At 39.8% G+C, this 18,996-nt stretch overlaps 1 protein-coding gene across 3 annotated transcripts in view; it reads left to right on the forward strand.

Annotated features, from left to right (window-relative positions):
• Positions 1–18,996, forward strand: part of GPBP1L1 (GC-rich promoter binding protein 1 like 1) — a 59,573-nt gene that overhangs the window by 26,416 nt on the left and 14,161 nt on the right. For all 3 annotated transcript variants that reach the window (XM_028123346.2, XM_028123345.2, XM_088022445.1), the window contains exons 3-6: positions 271–385; positions 3,837–3,966; positions 4,511–4,797; positions 18,218–18,290. In XM_028123346.2, coding sequence (XP_027979147.1) covers positions 326–385; positions 3,837–3,966; positions 4,511–4,797; positions 18,218–18,290 — 550 coding nt within the window. In that variant the 5' untranslated portion in view covers positions 271–325. The remainder of the gene's footprint in view (positions 1–270; positions 386–3,836; positions 3,967–4,510; positions 4,798–18,217; positions 18,291–18,996) is intronic.

Here is an 18,996-nt window from a genome sequence, read left to right on the forward strand (position 1 = left end):
CTTCTGTTAAAACTCAAGAATTCATTAGTTTTCATATAACCTTCCAGGTCTCTGTCAAATTTTTCTGTTTGTGTTTTTCATAGTCATTATTCATGGGCTGTTGCTTTTGTTTAGAACTTTGAGGTTATAGAGTCTGATAAGTAGTCTTAGAGAGACTCAGAGATGGCAGGTCTTTCTGTAAAGAGGGGAGCTTAGAGTAATCACAGACTCTTTTGTACATTGGTATCAGGTTCTTGCAAGTATAAGTGAGTGGAGTTTTCTCATTTTCAGATCCTGGCCATGAGGTTGGATGCCTCACCTTGCTGAAAAGAGACACTGGACCTAAATGGCGCAGCATGACTTTGTTCCTGCTTGGCTAAATTTCTCAACACCACAGTCAGCTAAGGTAGTGTTCTTCATTCCTTTAGTAACCTTCCAAATATCAGTTCTTTTTATCCCCAACTTATTGATGGCCTCTGTTTTGCAGTCTAGGTGTTTTTGTGTATTCAACCTTGCCTGAGGGTTTAAAGTATGTTTTCATAGACTTACTACATTTCTTTTAATAGGATATAAATAATTAGGCAGTCTAAGTCATTGTGGGCCCTGCCATTGCCAAGTATCTCCCCTTCCCCTTATTTCATTATATGCTAAGCTTTTCTCATGTGGCACACTTAAGACTTCCTGGATTAGGGGCGCCTGGGTGGCTCAGTTGGTTAAGTGTCTGCCTTCGGCTCAGGTCATGATCTCGGGGTCCTGGGACCGAGCCCCATGTAGGACTCCCTGCTCAGCAGGGAGTCTCCTTCTCCCTCTGCCTCTTCCCCCACTCTCCACACCCCACTCATGCTTGTTCTCGCTCGCTCTCAAATAAATAAATAAAATCTTTATTTAAAAAAAGATTTACCAGGGTGCCTGGGTGGCTCAGTTGTTAAGCGTCTGCCTTCGGCTCAGGTCATGATCCCAGGGTCCTGGGATCGAGCCCCGCATCGGGCTCCCTGCTCAGCGGGAAGCCTGCTTCTCCCTCTCCCACTCCCTCTGCTTGTGTTCCCTCTTTCACTGTCTCTCTCTGTCAAATAAAATCTTAAAAAAAAAAAAAAAAAGATTTAGTGGATTAACTGCACTACACTTTGGAATTAAAACATACCTGCTAACCTATTACTTAGGTATAGAGGGGCAGAGGTAAAGGGGAAATGGTTTTTTGGGGAAATGGACCCTTGGGGTAAGTGCACATTTGTCTGTAGTAGTAGATGAGGAGGACGAAAAGGGAGAGACATTGACTACTACATGGATCTCAGATTAAATACTAGAAATTTATGTTTTAGGGGTAATAATCTACGTAATGATTTCAGGGGGAAAATGAATGTTGCATTAGGAATAAAGACAAGTGAAAACAACCAGTTCATATAGAGTGAAGTAGCCCTAGTCACAGTACAGAAGAATGGCCTCAATTAGTGGGGCACCTGGGTGGCTTAGTTGGTTAAGCATCTGCCTGTGGCTTGGGTAGTGATCCCAGCGTTCTGGGATCAAGCCTCACTCGGGTGCCTGCCTCTCCCCCTGCTTGTGCTCTCTCTCTCTCAAATAAATAAAATCTTTAAAAAAAAAAAAAAAAGAACAGCCTCAGTTACTGATAAAGGAAACCTTTGGGAAGCTAATAAACTTGAAAATGATTCCCATTTTGCCAACTAATAAGAGGAGGGACACAGTTGATACGTAATCTCAAAAAAAAAAAGGGCCTATCTTCCCTATTTTTTAAAATATTTTATTATTTTACAGAGAGAATACAAGTGGGGGAGTGGTGGGGGGAGAGAGAGGGAATCCCAAGCACACCCCACACAGGGCTCAATCCCAGAACCTTGAGATCATGACTCAAGCTGAAATCAAGAGTTGGACACTTAACCGACTGAGCCACCCAGGCGCCTTCCCCTGTTTTTTGTTTCGTTTTGTTTTGTTGTGTTTTGTTTTTAAGACTGTATTTATTTACTTCAGAGAGAGAGAGTTGCCCGCGCTTGAAAGTGATGGGGAGGGGCAGAGGGCGAGGGAAAGAGAGAATCTCAAACGCAGGGCTCTATCTCACAACCCTGAGATCACCACCCAAGAAGTCAAAATCAGGAGTCAGACACCCAGCTGACTGAGCCACCCAGGTGCCCTTTCCCTATTTTTAAACGTGAATTTTGGGGCAGATGTTCCTGATCTATCTAAACCTACAACCTTTTGCTCTAAACTTCATTTTCAATTGCCCTTTTGAAATTCCCAGGATCTCGTAATTGACATAATCTGACCCAAAACTTGGGGACGGTAGACCTGAGGGATTAGGTGTGGGATCCAGGAAAGCATTTAAAAGTATGTAGATCTTATTATCTGCAAAGAATAATCTAGCACAGTGAAGTAAGTATAAAGAATTGGGAAATGAGATTTCACTATTTCCAGTAAAGTTGCAGTAAACAAAGTTCTGCGGTGTTGGGATAAGTAAGGGTAGACATAAAGCAATGAGAGCAAAGAATAGAGAATTCAAAAATAGTCCTATATATACAGTCAGTCGATTTTTGACTAAAGTTCCAAGGTAATTTAATGCAGAAGTGATAGTCTTTTTAGCAAATGGTTCTAGAACTGGATATATATATGTATTATGTATATATATGTGTATGTGTGGGAAGTGAGAACTTTGACTTCAACCTTAACTTCATATCACACACAAATAAACCTGAAGTGGTTCATAACCTAAATTAAAGAGCTAAAAACTATAGAACTGAGAAAATAGATGTAAAGATGTCTATGCCCCAACCTGTAGTTTTCCTCTACCCCTTTGTCAGATATATCCATATTTTTTACAGCCTTTTATTTTAGACTTTGGTCTCTTACTTGAAACTAAAGAATGCTCTAAAAAATAATAAAATAAAATAATTTAATAAAAAGAATGTTCTAGAGGGGCGCCTGGGTGGCTCAGTTGTTAGGCATCTGCCTTCAGCTTGGGTCATGATCCCAGGGTCCTGGGATGGAGCCCCGCATCGGGCTCCCTCCTCCGCGGGAAGCCTGCTTCTCCCTCTCCCACTCCCCCTGCTTGTGTTCCGTCTCTGGCTGTGTCTCTCTCTGTCAAATAAATAAAATCTTAAAAAAAAAAAAATGTTCTAGAATAAAATTATTTGGAAAAGGGAGGGGAATGAAAGTTCATCTGTGACTGTGTTTCTCAAACTGCTTCCTTTTCATTGTATAATAAGACTTAGTTCTCCCTGACCTCTTTCCTCATGTGTAAATGAGTAAAATGAAGCTGATGCCAAATATAGTACTGTTATGAATATTAAGTAATGTTTAGAAGTAAGTTTTTTATAAAACTATAAAAACCGTGTAGTTGTTAATGACCAAAGTGTTGTGGTATTTAAACCATTTCTTTCTCCCCGGTTCCACAATAATTTACAGAAGTAATAAAGCTGTTAGAATTTTTTTTAACTAGGCATCTTGCTTTTCCTTTCCTCTTACAAGGTTAACTTAATATCTTTAAGTGTAAAGTTTGAGGGCTTATTTTAATGGATATCGACAGGGTTTTTTTTTCCACCCTCTCTCGTGCAAATAATTAAAGTAGCTGCCTTTTCTCCCCTTCTGGGATGCAGAAAATGAGTTAATGAGTGAATATGTAACCTAGGTCTACGACCATACCACCCTGAACGTGCCCAATCTTGTCTGAATATGTAACCTAGGACTTCTCTAACTTAGAGGCCTGTAATACCCTTATTATGGCCCATATGCTCATAGTGGGGGTTTCTTCCACCTTTATTACTTGTTTTCTAAAAGGCTGATGCAAAACCTAAGATACTGAGATTGATATCTTTTTAATTGGTTTGCTTCTCTATACTTGATCATCTTAGTCACCTACAGCCACATTCGAAAAACACGGAGAGCACCTACCCCGAGGAGATCGTAGATTTGGAGTAAGCCGTCGTCGACATAATTCCTCTGACGGCTTTTTTAACAATGGACCTCTTCGAACTACAGGAGGTGAGCCATGCCCCACTTCCATGACTATATTTAAGCTACTCAGTTAGGACAAGCCCACATAGGGGGTGCATGTCCATAATCTTGATATGCTGTTGTGTTTTTGTTTTTGTTTTTAGATTTTATTTATTTATTTGAGAGAGAGAGCATGAGAGGGGGCAGGGTCAGAGGGAGAAGCAGACCTCCCTGCTGAGCAGGGAGTCCGATGCGGGACTCGGTCCTGGGACTGCAGGATCATGACCTGAGCCAAAGGCAGTCGCTTAACCAACTGAGCCACCCAGGTGCCCCAGATAGCTGTTTTTTAAACACGCTTCTCAGTTAAATCTTCCAGTTGTCATTATTCAGTTACGTTGGCTTTCTAACATTCTTGTGTTCTCATGTGTCATTTATTCAGTTGAAGATCTCATCTAGAAATTACATTAAAAGAAAAAGATAATTTTGTGGGCTTAATCTTTTATTTTAAAAGGTCCCCTGAAGGGCTTTTGGTAGTACTGTAAATCAGATCGGAAGCAAAAATCTAATGTGTTACTTGTCCTTACTATCCTAGATTCCTGGCACCAGCCCTCCCTGTTCCGCCATGATTCTGTGGACTCTGGTGTCTCTAAGGGAGCATATGCTGGAATCACAGGGAACCTATCTGGTTGGCATGGCTCTTCCCGAGGTCATGATGGCATGAGCCAGCGTAGTGGGGGTGGCACAGGGAACCATCGCCACTGGAATGGCAGCTTCCACTCCCGGAAAGGCTGTGCCTTTCAAGAAAAGCCACCTACGGAGATTAGGGAAGAAAAGAAAGAAGACAAGGTGGAAAAATTACAATTTGAGGAAGAAGACTTTGTAAGTATGAAGGTTTAAATGTGTGGTTAAAACCTAACAAATAATGCCGTAAATAGAAGACCTTGTTAATAAGGAGAGGTTTGAAGAAATTACTAAAAAGGAAGTCCCTAAGTTTAGATTTTTACTGTTTTTAGAGGGAAAAGTTGATTGTATGAAGATAATGACCAAAATTCCTATGTAACTTTTAGCAAATCTTCATGTTTTTCATCTTTATGCTTTTGAAACGTCTAAAAAAATTCTTAATTTCCTTTAAGCTTTATAAGGTTCAACATTCAAAATTTGATACTCAAATTATATAAAAATGTGGTCTTGCATGTTGAATTGTCTTTCTCCAACTATCATAAGAGGTTTTTTTCTCTTCATTTTTCCCTCTTATATAAAATAATTGTGATGTTATAAATATGCAGTTGGGAGTATTTAAGTTGTTGGGAGTATTTAAGTTAACTAAAACTTTGCCGTTGTGTATTGAATTATATGCCTTTTGGCTTCTCAACCTAAAGTAGAGTTTTTAGTTCACCTTAAAAGTTTACTGTATTTAACAAACATATCCAAGTTATTATCATTTTAATATGTAATTGATATCTTTAAATTAATAGTTTGCATTATTTTTGGTACTAGATCTTGCAGATCCTTTGTATATTCTAGACTTGTTTGTAGCATAATCTCAGTATAAATTAGCCACTTTCTGAGTGCTCAACAACTGCATATAGCTAGTGGCTACTAGTGCAGCTCTAGTTATTTTTAAAAGTAGCGCATTAAATTAGCCAATCATTTCTGTGATGGCCATTTTAATATATTAATGAAGCCAACTGAATAAGAGTCAAATTGAGGCATCAGCTCCTAAGTCTAGCAAATGTTCTGGGATCCTTTAAATGTAATGTGAATTCCTAACCCCCGAGCACCTATCCTTCAAAATTTTTTTAGTGGAAAGGTTTATACTACCCCGACATACTGAATATTGTCCAGAATGTTCTAAATATGCAGTGGTCCAGAAATTATGACACTAAATTATAACTTTCATTATTTATTCAATAAACTTAGCACATTTAAGAAAGACCAGTGGGAATAATTAACAAAATCTGTGTTGCTCATCACGCTTTGGGAACTTGGTTAAAATCCTTGATCAAACCAGCAACAACAAAAAAGTTTAATTGTATTCCTAGGAGTTTCTTTTTGTATTTTATTCCATCTAAGTAAATTAACCCACGGTAATGATAATTTATATATGATATGAATGTTTATCTAAAAGTATATTTTGCATTGTGACCAAAGCCAGCTGAGCATATAGTAAAGTTTATTTGGGTCTCTTTATTAGTTTTGGTTTCTTATGTGCTTTGGTAAAAAAGAGATTGTAGCAAACAAGAAGTAGTGTTGGGTAAAGTGGAAGGTGCTTTTTTTTTTTTAAGAGTGCCTTTTGAATAGGTTCTATACTACTGATTGGCAGAATTTTATAAGGCCCATTATCAGTTCTGTGGCATTCCCAGTGGGAAATAAATCGACAACAGAAAGAAAAATGTGAAAGTAGCACTATCTATGCCTGCTGAGTGATTTAAGTGAAAGTTTGCTGTCAGTTAAACCTGAACCAGGTCAATAAGGGCAAATTAATACTGCGTTTATGTTTTAAAGTATCTTAAGTGTCCATAAAAGTATGTACATGAAAGGAGAAAAATGGTCGGGTATGCACTTCATCAAATTAAAGCTTCCCTAATCCTGCTCTCTTCACTTCCCCCAGAGGTAATCGCCATCTTGACTTCAGTGCTTTATCATGTTTTTGGTAAACTTTTATTACATGTATGTATGCATAAACAATCTATAATATATCATTTTCCTTGATTTTTATGTTTATATGGATAATATTGTAGTTCTCTTTTATTTGCTTAAAATTGTTTTGAGATTTATCTGTATTTGATACATAACGCTATAGACCAGTGGTTCTCAACCAGGAGCAAATTTGGCCCCCCCACACATTTGGCAATATCTAGGGAAGTTTTAGTTGTCACAGCTTGAGATAGTGCTATTGACATCTAGTATCTGGAGATCAGGGGTGTTGCTAAACATCGTACAATGCACAGGACAGCCCCATAACAAAGAATTACCTAGCCCCCAATGGCAGGATTACCATGATTGAGAAACCTTGCGTTAAATCTTTTTCACTATTACATGATATTCTATTGTGTGAATATACTGCATTCATTTATCCATTTTCCTGTTGACAGACATTTAGGTTGTAAAAGATCATGGTTTGGAGGACAAATCTAAAGGATTGGAACTGAGGTAACTAGAGAAGGAAGAGTCAAAAATTTCTATTTTGATTTAAAGCAAATTGATGAATAATAAGTAATTTGAAAAGGAAAAACGGGCGCCTGGGTGGCACAGTTGGTTAAGCGACTGCCTTCAGCTCGGGTCATGATCCTGGAGTCGCAGGATCGAGTCCCACATCGGGCTCCCTGCTCGGCGGGGAGTCTGCTTCTCCTTCTGACCCTCCCCCTCTCATGTGCTCTCTCTCTCTCTCTCATTCTCGCTCTCTCAAATAAATAAATAAAATCTTAAAAAAAAAAGAAAAGGAAAAACAGGAGCATAATTGAAGGGAGAAAACGAATTCTTCGTATCCAAAGGATGGGTGAGATCTAGAGATGTGCTTACAGAAATAAAGATAATAGTTGAGGTTGCTGGACAGATAAGAATCACCTAAGGAGAGTGATATATTCAGAGAGGGGGCTAGAACCTGTGGAAATAGCAGTAAGGAGGCTGGGAAATGGTTGAAGAAGAAAGAGTAGTTAACCAAAAAATAGCAAAATCAAGGTATTTTGGGGACAAATCATTTACAGTGAATTTTCTATATTTTCTATACAGTGTATAATTAGAAAGTTATTTTCTGTTTTAAAATGGTATTAGTTTGATGTAATGAACAGTCTTATAGTTATCTTGGACAAGTTAAACAGTCCTAATTTTTACATAGATAGTAATGTTTACCTTGCAGTGTTACAGTAAAGGATAAAGATCACCTAGGTTGAAATTAACTGGGGGCATCTATCTGGCTCAGTTGGTAGAGCCATGTGAGTCATCTCAGGGTCATGAGTTCAAGCCCCACATTGGGTGTAGAATTTACTTTTTAAAAATTCAGTTGTATTTTTAGGTGCCAGCAGTAAGCAGTCGGTAAATGAAGTTTTATAAAATGCTTTTAGTGAAGCCAAAAAACCTTTTAAAACTGTTTAGGAGTAAAATGTGTAGGAATAAATTTAACCAAAGATGTGAAAGACCTCTATACTGATCCATAAGATATTGCCAAGAGAAATTAAAAATCTAAATAAAAGATACCATTGTGAATGGGAGGCTTTGAATTAGAATGACTCAACATGGTTAGGACATCAGTTCTACACAACACCAACCAGCATGTGTTCTTATAGAAATGGACTGGGTTATTCTAAAATTTTTATTGAAATACAAAGACTGTAGAATACCCAAAGTGATCTTAAAAAAGAACAGAGTTGGAGGACTTATACTACCTAACTTGAAGACTTAGTACAAAACTGTAATAATAATCAAGATGTTACATTATTATAAGGATAAACTAATAGTGGAGCAGAATAGAGAGTTCAGAAATAAACCTACAGGGCGCCTGGGTGGCTCAGATGGTTAAGCGTCTGCCTTCGGCTCAGGTCATGATCCCGAGGTCCTGGGATCGAGTCCCGCATCGGGCTCCCTGCTCCTTGGGAGCCTGCTTCTCCCTCTGCTTCTCTCTCTCTCTCTCTCTCTCCCCCCCCCCGTCTCTCATGAATAAATAAATAAAAAATCTTTAAAAAAAAAAGAAAGAAAGAAACCTACATTTATATAGTCATTTGATTTTCAAAAGATAACTAAAGCAGACCAATAGAGAAATATGTTTTTAACAAATGGTACTAGAATAACTGTGTGTGTATAGAGATAATGAGAGTATATATATATATCTATCCTCTCCCCCTACCTCATAGCATACCAAAAAAAAAAATGAATTTGAGAGGAATTATAGACCCAAATGTAAGGCCTAAAACTATAAAGCTTCTAGAAGAAAATTTGGGGGAATGTCTTTATGGCTTAGAGGATAGAAAAAGATTTCTTTGGACACAGTAATAACCTTACAGGAAAACATTGATCAATTGGATTTCATCAAAATTTAAAATACCTGCTTATCTCACAGACTCAAAGAAAAGAGTGAAAAGGTTTATAAAGCATATATGTGAGGGGCAATTGGGTGGCTCAGTCAGTTAAGCGTCTGCCTTCGACACAGGTCATGATCCCAGGATCCTGGGATGGAGCCCCGCATCGGGCTCCTTGCTCAGCGGGGAGTCTGCTGCTTCCTCTCCCCCTGTCTCTCCCCTCTGCTCCTGCCCATACTCTCTCTCTCTCTCTCAGATAAATAAGTAAAATCTTTTTTTTTTTTTAAGATTTTATTTATTTGACAGACAGCGAGAGAGGGAACACAAGCAGGGGGAGTGGGAGAGGGAGAAGCAGGCTTCCCGCCGAGCAGGGAACCCAATACGGGGCTCAATCCCAGGACCCCAGGACCATGACTTGAGCTGAAGGCAGACGCTTAATGACTGAGCCACCCAGGCACCCCATAAATAAAATCTTTTAAAAAAAGAAAATATATATATATGTGTATATATATATATATAAAGCATATATGTGAAAAGAGATTTGTATCCATAATATAAATAACTCCTAGAACTCAATAATAAAAAAACAAACTGAATATATATTTTTCATTTCTTTCTTTCTTTTTGAGAAAGAGAAGCGAGTGAGGGGTTTGCAGAGGGAGAGCAAGAGAGAGAATCTTAAGTAGGCTCCACACCCAGTGCTGAGCTGTTGAAACTCGGGGGCTGAATCTCAAATCCCTGAGATTAGGACCTGAGCTGAAATCAGGAGTCAGACACTTAACCAACTGCGCCACCTAGGCACCCCTCTTTTTTTTTTAAGTTTATTTATTTAGGGTGCTTGGGTGGTACAGTCGGTTGAGCATGGGACTCTTGGTTCCAGCTTGGGTTGTGATCTCAGGGTCATGAGATGGAGCCCCACGTTGGGCTCCGCGCTGAGTGAAGAGTCTGCTTTGAACTCTCTCTCCCTCTCTGGGCCTCACCACCCCCACGCCACCCCCGGACTCCCACACACACACTTTTTCTAAAAAAAAAAAAAAATAAATCTTAAAGTTTATTTAAGTAATTTCTACACCCATTGTGGGGCTCAAACAACCCTGAGATCAAATTGCATGTTCTTCCAACTGAGCCAGCCAGGTACCCCAACAACTCAGTATTTTTTCTTTTTTTAAGATTTTATTTATTTGGCAAAGAGATAAAGAGCACAAGTAGGCAGAGAGGCAGGCAGAGGGAGAAGCAGGCTCCCCAGTGAGCAGGGAGCCTGATGCAGGACTCGATTCCAGGACCCTGGGATCATGACCTGAGCCAAAGGCAGTCGCTTAACCAACTAAGCCACCCGGGCGCCCCCAACAACTCAGTATTTTTAAAAATGAGCAAGATTTGAACAGATTCTTCACAATGAAAGTTACACAAATGGCCAGTAGTCACATGAAAAAAGATCAGTGTCATTAGTCACAAGGGAAATGTGGAAATTCAGATTATGAGATAACTGCTACCCATTCACCAGAATGGCTAAAATATATAAGTCTGAAAACACTAATTTGGTGACATTTTCGAGCATTTGGAACTCTCATATATTGTAGGAACATGAAGTAGTACAACCATTTTGGGAAAAGGTGTGTGGCAAATTTTTGTATAAACTAAACGTAAACCTGTCCTGTGACCCAGCACTTCTAGATATTTACTCAAGAGAAACAAAGGTATATGGGCATTTATTACAATTTTATTCATAAAAGCCCCAAACTGGAAACAGTTTAAATGTCTTTTGACACAAGAACAGAAAACTTGTGGGTATAATAATGAAATGGACTACATAAATTCATTAATAAAGAGTGACTAATAAAACAACACAGTGAATTTCAGGGAAGCCTTACGCAAAATGGTGCATACTGTCTGATTTTGTTTGTGTGCTATCCTAGAATAAGCAAATAATCTATGGTGGGAAAGAAAGAGCAGTGCTTGCCTATGTGGAGTGGGGATTGTCTGGGAAAGGACATGAGGGAACTTTCTGGTTGTGGTAGGTAATTTTTGTTTTTAGAGAGGTTGAAGAGTTATAAACATTTTTCAAAACTCAGGGAATGGTATAGTTAGTATATGTGCATATCATTTTATGTAAATGTTATTTTATTAAAAAATAGGTTAACATCACCAGTCATGGTGGAAATTGATAAAATAAACCTCCTGATGTGATACACTGAGGATGCAACCTCACTTCTGTAAATTCCTTCCAGCAATGCATAGCCTGAATCTACCCATGAGAAAATATCATACAAACTCAAGTTGAAGTTTCTACTATAAAGAATTATAAAAGATTCTACAAAAGAACTAGCCTCTACTCTTTAAAAATGTCGTCATGGGGGACGCCTGGGTGGCTCGATGGTTAAGCATCTGCCTTCAGCTCAGGTCATGATCTCCAGGTCCTGGGATCGAGCCCGGCGTAGGGTTCCCAGCTCTGTGGGTAGTCTGCTTCTCCCTCTCCCTCTGCCTCTCCCCGTTCTTCTGCTCTTTCTCTCAAATAAATAAAATCTTTAAAAAATAAAAATGTCCTGAAAGAAAAAGTTCCAGATTAAAGAAAACTAAAGAGATAAGACAACTGAAGGAAGCCTGCGAGGAACACCTCACTGGCTCAGTCAGTGGGACTCTTGACCTCAAGATCGTGAGTGAGTTCAAGCCCCATGTTGGGCGTGGAGGCTACTCAAAAAAAAAAAAAGGCAGAATGCAATCCTTTGGAGACGATGAGAAAACAGTGTACATTTAAGAATTGTTGTTTTGCTATAAAACTAATCAGTGTTATAGTTTGAATAAGTGTTACAGATTAGATAGTATTTATTGATGTTAATTGCCTGATTTTTACAGTTGTACTGTGATTATGTTAAGGATGAATGGTTTAGGTTGCAAATGGTTCAGGAAGAAATATATTTAGAGAGAATGTTGGAACAAATGGTGTAAAATGTTGACGTGAGAATCTAGACATCTGTGTAGGATGTACAGAAACTTTATTTTTTTTAAAGATTTTATTTGACAGTGAGAGCGCAAGCAGGGGGGACGCAGAGGGAGAAGTAGGCTCCCCGCTAAGCAGGGAGCCCGATGCAGGACTCCATCCCAGGACTCTGGGACCATGACCTGAGCCGAAGGTAGATGCTTAACTGACTGAGCCACCCAGGTACCCCAGAAAGTGGGGGTTTTTTGCAACTTTGTTGTAAGAATGAAATAATTTCTGGGGCGCCTGGGCAGCTCAGATGGTTAAGCATCTTGCCTTCGGCTCAGGTCATGATCTCTAGGTCCTGGGATCAAGCCCCATCTGGCTCCCTGCTCAGTGGGGAGCCTGCTTCTCCCTCTCCCTCTGCCTCTCCCCTTGCTTGTACTCTCTCTGTCTCTCTCTCTCTCAGTGAATAAAATCTTTTAAAAAAATGAAATTACTTCAAAATAATAAGAAAGAACAGAGAGAGGGGCACCTGGGTGCCTCAGTTGGTTAAGCTTCCAATTCTTGATTTCAGCTCAGGTCTTGATCTCAGGGTCGTGAGTTCGAGCCCTGCATTGGGCTCTACCACAGGGTGTGGAGCCTACTTTAAAAAAATATTTGTTTTAAAAAAAGAGAGCACAGAGCAACTGGTATTGAAGAACCAAAAAAAGAAAAATAAATCCATGGACGTTATTTACAACAAAATAAAGTGAGGTGTCATACGTAGGGACAAACTACCAAAAACTGTAATACCTGGGTAGTGATAGCATTTTTGGAGGAGAAATTGAAGGAAGCAACAGGACATCTGGCAGTACCAAAAGAGCCAGCAGTTCTTTCTAGATAGCTTAGAGGGTGTGTTTGAGAACAGCTAGAAATCAGTAGGAGTGGTTTTATGAAACTAGTCAGTCAATACAGAAGTTCTGGAATGATGTATGAAGGGTCTGGCTGGATCAATCGAGAGAGAAACCACACAGTAATTTGTACAGGGAAAGTACAGGATTGGGGTAATGAGCAGTTGGCTATATAAGGGACAGCCAGTAACCCTAGGGCTAAGATAGAGTTTGTTAGAAAGGGCTTAGTGGTGGTTCACTGAATGACAGAACAGTTGCTCGGCTGCTTCCAGGGAACATGCTGAAAATCTGCCCTCTTGAATACCTGGTAGAGCTGTTCAGATATCACTCTGCTACAAAACCACTCAAGTCAAAGCTCACTTGCACTTTAGAACCTGGCTTAGCAGGAATGGGTGCTGCAGGAGCCTGTTGAGTAATAAGCACATTGGAACAAGAGGCAGAAATCTTTTTCTTGCTCTCTACTGACAAAAAAGTTAACTTGCCAACTGGCAAATGGAAAAATTTTAAGTGCCCGGATACATTTACACAGAGCAGTCAGAAAGGACGACTTTGGAACTAAGAAGCAATAAGTTGATAAACAGCACTGAGTATTATCATTGTTTATGTTAACCAGCCAATATATTGCCCTTCTAGAACGTAGACCCTCAGTGAACACAACACAGTTGGAAATAGGATCCAGATTGAGTTGTGGAGGTGGAAACGATAGAGACGAAAGAGAAGGTTCAGATAAAAGGGAGGGAGGAAGGTAGGGATGACATCCAGGACATGAAAGAAACTAAGCCACCATATTTTTGAACACTATGAAAACAACAGAAGAGGGGCGCCTGGGTGGCTCAGTTGTTAAGCGTCTGCCTTCGGCTCAGGTCATGATCCCAGAGTCCTGGGATGGAGCCCCGCATCGGGCTCCCTGCTCAGCAGGAGGCCTGCTTCTCCCTCTCCTACTCCCCCTGCTGTGTTCCCTCTCTCGCTGTGTCTCTCTCTGTCAAATAAATAAAATCTTTAAAAGAAAAAAAGAGAAAACAACAGAAGAGAGCACTCTAAAGCTTGATGTCAGAAAAACTGTCTTGACCCACATTCACAAAAACTAATCATGTAAATGAACATAAAGGATCAAGAGAATAAGGAACAGAATAACATCCTCACAGACAGTGCAAAGTATACCTGTACAGCATGTCCACAAAACAGATAAGAACCATTTTAAAATTTATTACTACGGTGTTACTACTTTAAAGTTTAAATGATACTAAGGGGCGCCTGGGTGGCTCAGTTGGTTAAGCGTCTGCCTTCGGCTCAGGTCATGATCCCAGGGTCCTGGGATCGAGCCCCACATCGGGCTCCTTGCTCAGCGGGAAGCCTGCTTCTCCCGCTCCCCCTGCTTGTGCTCTCTCGCCCTCTCTGTCAAATAAATAAATAAAATCTTAAAAAAAAAAAAAGGAACATGAGAATAATCTTTTTTTTTTAAGAATTAGAAGAGGACAAAAATTTTTTTTTTAATTTTATTAGAATGAAGAGGGGTGGGGGAAACAGCGAGAGGGACAAGCAGACTGTGCTGAGTATAGAGCCCAATGTGGGGCTCGATCCCATGACCCTGAGATCATGATGACCTGAGCCAAAATCAAGTCGGACGCTTAACCAACTGAGCCACCCAGGTACCCCAGAAGAGGAAATTTTTAAGTGAGGAAGAAACAGATTAAAAGAGTTCAGGGAGGCAAAGTCAGTTAAGTGTCTGACTTGGTTTCCGCTCAGGTCATGATCTCAGGGTCATGGGATCAAAACCCCAAGTGAGGCTCTGTGTTCAGCAGGGGAGTCTGCTTGGGATTCTCTCTCCCTCTCCCCATACCCCTCTCTACCTTGTGTATATGTGTTCTCTTCCTCTCTCTCTCAAATCTTTTTTTTTAAGTTAGAATTGAGGGGTTCATGGCTGGCTCATGACTCTTGGTCTCAGGGTCGTGAGTTCAAGCCCCACATTGAGGGTAGAGTTCACTTAATAATTTTTTTAATGTATCATTATTTTAAAAAATAATAGACTCAAGTGAAAAAAGAGTACCCTTTGAGCATCAAGTCCCAGTGACTATAAGAGAAAGAAAATCAGACATTGACAAAGTTTTATAATAGAAGTCAGTGGAATAACAATTACAGTACTCAGAATGTTAGCCAAAGATTTTATACCCTATCACCCTTCAGTTATAAAAGTGGGTGGCTCAGTCAGTTGGGTTGCTGACTTTTTTCTTTTTTTTTCAAGATTCTATTTATTTATTTGACAGACACAGCGAGGGAACACAAGCAGGGGGAGTGGGAGAGGGAGGAGCAGGCTTCCCACGGAGCAGGGAGCCTGATATGGGGCTCAATCCCAGGACCCTGGGATCATGACCTGAGCTGAAGGCAGACGCTTAACCATCTGAACCACCCAGGCGCCCCTCTCTTGTCTTCCTTCTTGTTTAGTCTCCCTTTTTCTCAAATTTTTAATTACTCCTTTCCTGATTTCTAGCACCTTGAGTTGAGATAGCACGTTCTAGCACGTTGAGCAGATGCTCAACGACTGAGCCACCCAGGCGCCCTGGGCTGCCGTCTCTTGATTCCAGCTCAGGTCATGATCTCAGGGTTGTGAGATCAAGCCCCCCATCAGGCTTCGCGCTCAGCAGGGAGTCCACTTGAGATTCTCTCCCTCTCCCTCTGCCCCTCCCCCCACTCAGGCTCTCTTTCTCTCTAGAAATGAATAAATAAATCTTTTAAAAAATAAATGTCACAAATACCAATGTGTAAGGACTTGGAATATTGTTCCCAAGACTTTTCCTGAGGGAAGTACTAGACTAGAAGCTGCAGACAGTGAAACTAACCAGAAAAATATAAAGGAAGAGTGGTAAATACTAAGTATATGGTTAACTGTAGAACTAAAAGAGTTAAAAAGAGAGTTTAGCATGTAATAGCTATGGGCTCTGACAGTCTAGAAAAAGCATAACTTCTTAATGGGAGAATGGGGAGAGCCTGTAAAAAATAACATTTTATTAGTCATATTGGTGGTGTAATGTTGTTATTGTTACCCTGACACTGTTGTATGCAGTATGGGATAAAGTGATTGAATATGATATTCTATACCTTTATCCTTGAGCATCAGGATTCTTGGCATAGAAAAAAGGAAGTATAGATACAAGATGCCTGGTAAAAACTCAAGTTTCTCAGTATGAGTTAGAAATATCAATAAGAGGTCATGGTATATTTTATCTTTGAAAATAAATATATATTTGCAGATTCTGTCCACTGAAAAGATCTAAGAACAGTGACCACCCCCTTAGCAATTGGCATCCCTAATGCCCAGATTGTGGTCTTGAAATACCGTTTCTGGACAGGATATTTGTAAGATAAGCTTGGAATATTTTGTCATACTACATAGCAAAGAAGTAATTAAAGACTACTACGGTTGTATGAAAAGGATTCAGAAGCCAAATTGTTGAAGAGGTTCCCACTGGCCAAATACAGATGTTTCGTGCATCAAAGATATTAACTGATTAAATTTGTGAGTTCATAGTGATACCACCTTAGAAACAAGCATGTAGTCTACCTTTCCCCATGAATTGTACCACTAAGTCACCAAATAAATGAGAGGAAGTTCCTTTTTATGGAAGTGTACTAGCTAATAGAGAAGGAATGACAAAACTGTAAGATCATCGTTTTGCATCTTTTAGTGAGTTAATAGTTTTAGGCCATGAGCATTTATGTCTCCGCGGGAAGCCTGCTTCTCCCTCTCCCACTCCCCCTGCTTGTGTTCTCTCTCTCTCACTGTGTCTCTCTCTGTCAAATAAATAAAATCTTCAGGGGGCGCCTGGGTGGCTCAGTCGTTAAGCGTCTGCCTTCGGCTCAGGTCATGGTCCCGGGGTCCTGGGATGGAGCCCCGCATCGCGCTCCCTGCTCCGCGGGAAGCCTGCTTCTCCCTCTCCCACTCCCCCTGCTGTGTCCCCTCTCTTGCGTTCTCTCTCTTTCTGTCAAATAAATAAATAAAATATTAAATAAATCTTCAAAAAATTTTTTAAAAATTTAAAAAAATGTTTCTGGTTTGGCAGGTAATATCCTGTTGGCTTAAACTGAGTGAACTGAGTGGTGATTACAAGAATTTTTGCCCATTTGTTTTATGCAGGTTTTTTTATCTGTATTATATTTTACTATTTTTAAAAATCAGTGGAAAGAAATAGAAGATACCATATAAACAGGGGCAGTATCTCTGAAAACCCTGAATAGAATGTGACTAAGAACACAGCCTATTACAACAAGAAAATACAGCTTTTATCCATGGGGCCTCCCTCTACCTATACTTTTCCATCGAGAGGAGTGTATTTATCAGTCCTTCATATTTTGTCCCTAACTTTTCCATTTACGTGGTGAGTGGTTCTTCAATATGTATCTGTGCTTGTTCTATACTTGCGGTTCTCACCTTGATGGATTGAAAATACACACCTGCTCGGGCCCATCCCTAGACATTGTGATTCGGAAGCTCCGTAATGGAGTCTGGGCATCTTTCTGTTGTTTAATGTTCTATGGGTAATTGTGCTGAAAAGCCATTTTCCTACTCTGTTACCATATTGTAAAATTTGGGCTTGGACACCAGTGTCATACCACACCTCTAGTTGTTAAGTCCAGTTTATTGCTCTTAACACTTTTCCATCCTTCCCCCTCATCTCTTTCTCTCTCCCTGTTACCTTCATTATTCTCCTGAACTATGGAATTGGTCTCCTCTAATGGTCTCCTAGTTGATGTTTAAGCCTCTCAGATACATCCTTAAAGCTGCACCAGACTGTTATAAACTTAATGATTATGGATTATGTTTACTGCATGAGAAATGATCTTCAGTACCTACAGAATAAAATTTAGTCTCCCTAAAAAATCTGGCTCTTGCCCTACTTTGCTAGACATCTCTTTGACCACAGAAAGGTCCCCTCCTTCCCTAGTACTAATCATTCTGAACTTGGCGTACATACCCTATCGGAAGATGCGAACTTGCCCATTTAGTCTGTTTATTTAAAAAAAAAGTTTTGGGGGGCGCCTGGGTGGCTCAGTTGGTTGGGCGACTGCCTTCGGCTCAGGTCATGATCCTGGAGTCCCGGGATCAAGTCCCACATCGGGCTCCCTGCTCAGCGGGGAGCCTGCTTCTCCCTCTGACCCTCTTCCCTCTCGTGCTCTCTATCTCTCATTCTCTCTCAAAAAAATGGATAAAATCTTTAAAAAAATAAAAATTAAAAAAATTTAAAAAAATTTTTAATCCTCTTATGTTAAAGGGAATGAAACCCAAGAGAGCCTAAGATTAATACAAGATCTATTGATTTAGCATTTCAGTATTTTCTGCTTGCTTGTTGATTCTGAATACAGCGTTAAATATGTGCTGCTGATAATTATTCGATAGGTTCCATGGTGATGACTACTTTGTGAAAAGTGCCAAAATGATAAGCTTTCTCTGTCAACCATTTATATCCCTTTTTTCCTAGCCTTCTTTGAATCCCGAAGCTGGCAAACAGAATCAGCCATGCAGACCTATTGGGACCCCTTCTGGAGTGTGGGGTAGGTGGATTTGCCATTTTAAAGGCACAACTTTAAATTTTTCTTAGCATGGAAAGGAGCAAAAATTCTTTATCTCTTTTTTGTTTCTTTTTTTCTCATCTCATCCATTTGCACATGGTAACTAACACCTATTATCTCTCACTGTGCCCACCCAAAATACCCCTGAAATGTAATGGTAGTGGAGTCATAATACAGATAATGGAGAGCTTGTAAAGCCCTGAATTTGAAAGCAGATTTTAAGCAAAGGGAGAATTATCTAAAGCTTATGAGAAGTAATGTTTAATTAACATCACTAATTCATTTATAACAGTGAATTTTTTGTGTTATAACTGTTTCTTAAATATTTGGTAGGCAAATATAGTGGTATTTTCTAAGCATTCTTTCATATTAGTAGATAGTCTTCCAAAGTGTTCTTTGAAAGGCTGTATGATACCACATCCTGTAGAGAACTTTGTTCAGCCAGGTTCCAGTTGTTGAGGGTTTTTTTGTTTAAGGGTGTTGGGGGGCAGGTTTGGCAGTTACAAATGTTGCTTGTAGAGGGCAAGGTGAAAACATAAATACACACAATTATGTGTACATGTTGGGAATAACTAGCCTTATAAAAAAATTAAGAGACAAATCAGTGTATTTCTTAAAACCTGATCTGTAGTTTTGGAATCGTTGGCATTTACAAATGAGACTCTCCTAGTCCCTACATTAATTCAGT

This window comes from Eumetopias jubatus, unplaced genomic scaffold (genome assembly GCF_037043125.1).
Source record: "Eumetopias jubatus isolate StellerSeaLion01/CBP00866 unplaced genomic scaffold, mEumJub1_p1.0 scaffold_4, whole genome shotgun sequence".
In the NCBI taxonomy this organism is placed as follows: Eukaryota; Metazoa; Chordata; class Mammalia; order Carnivora; family Otariidae; genus Eumetopias; species Eumetopias jubatus.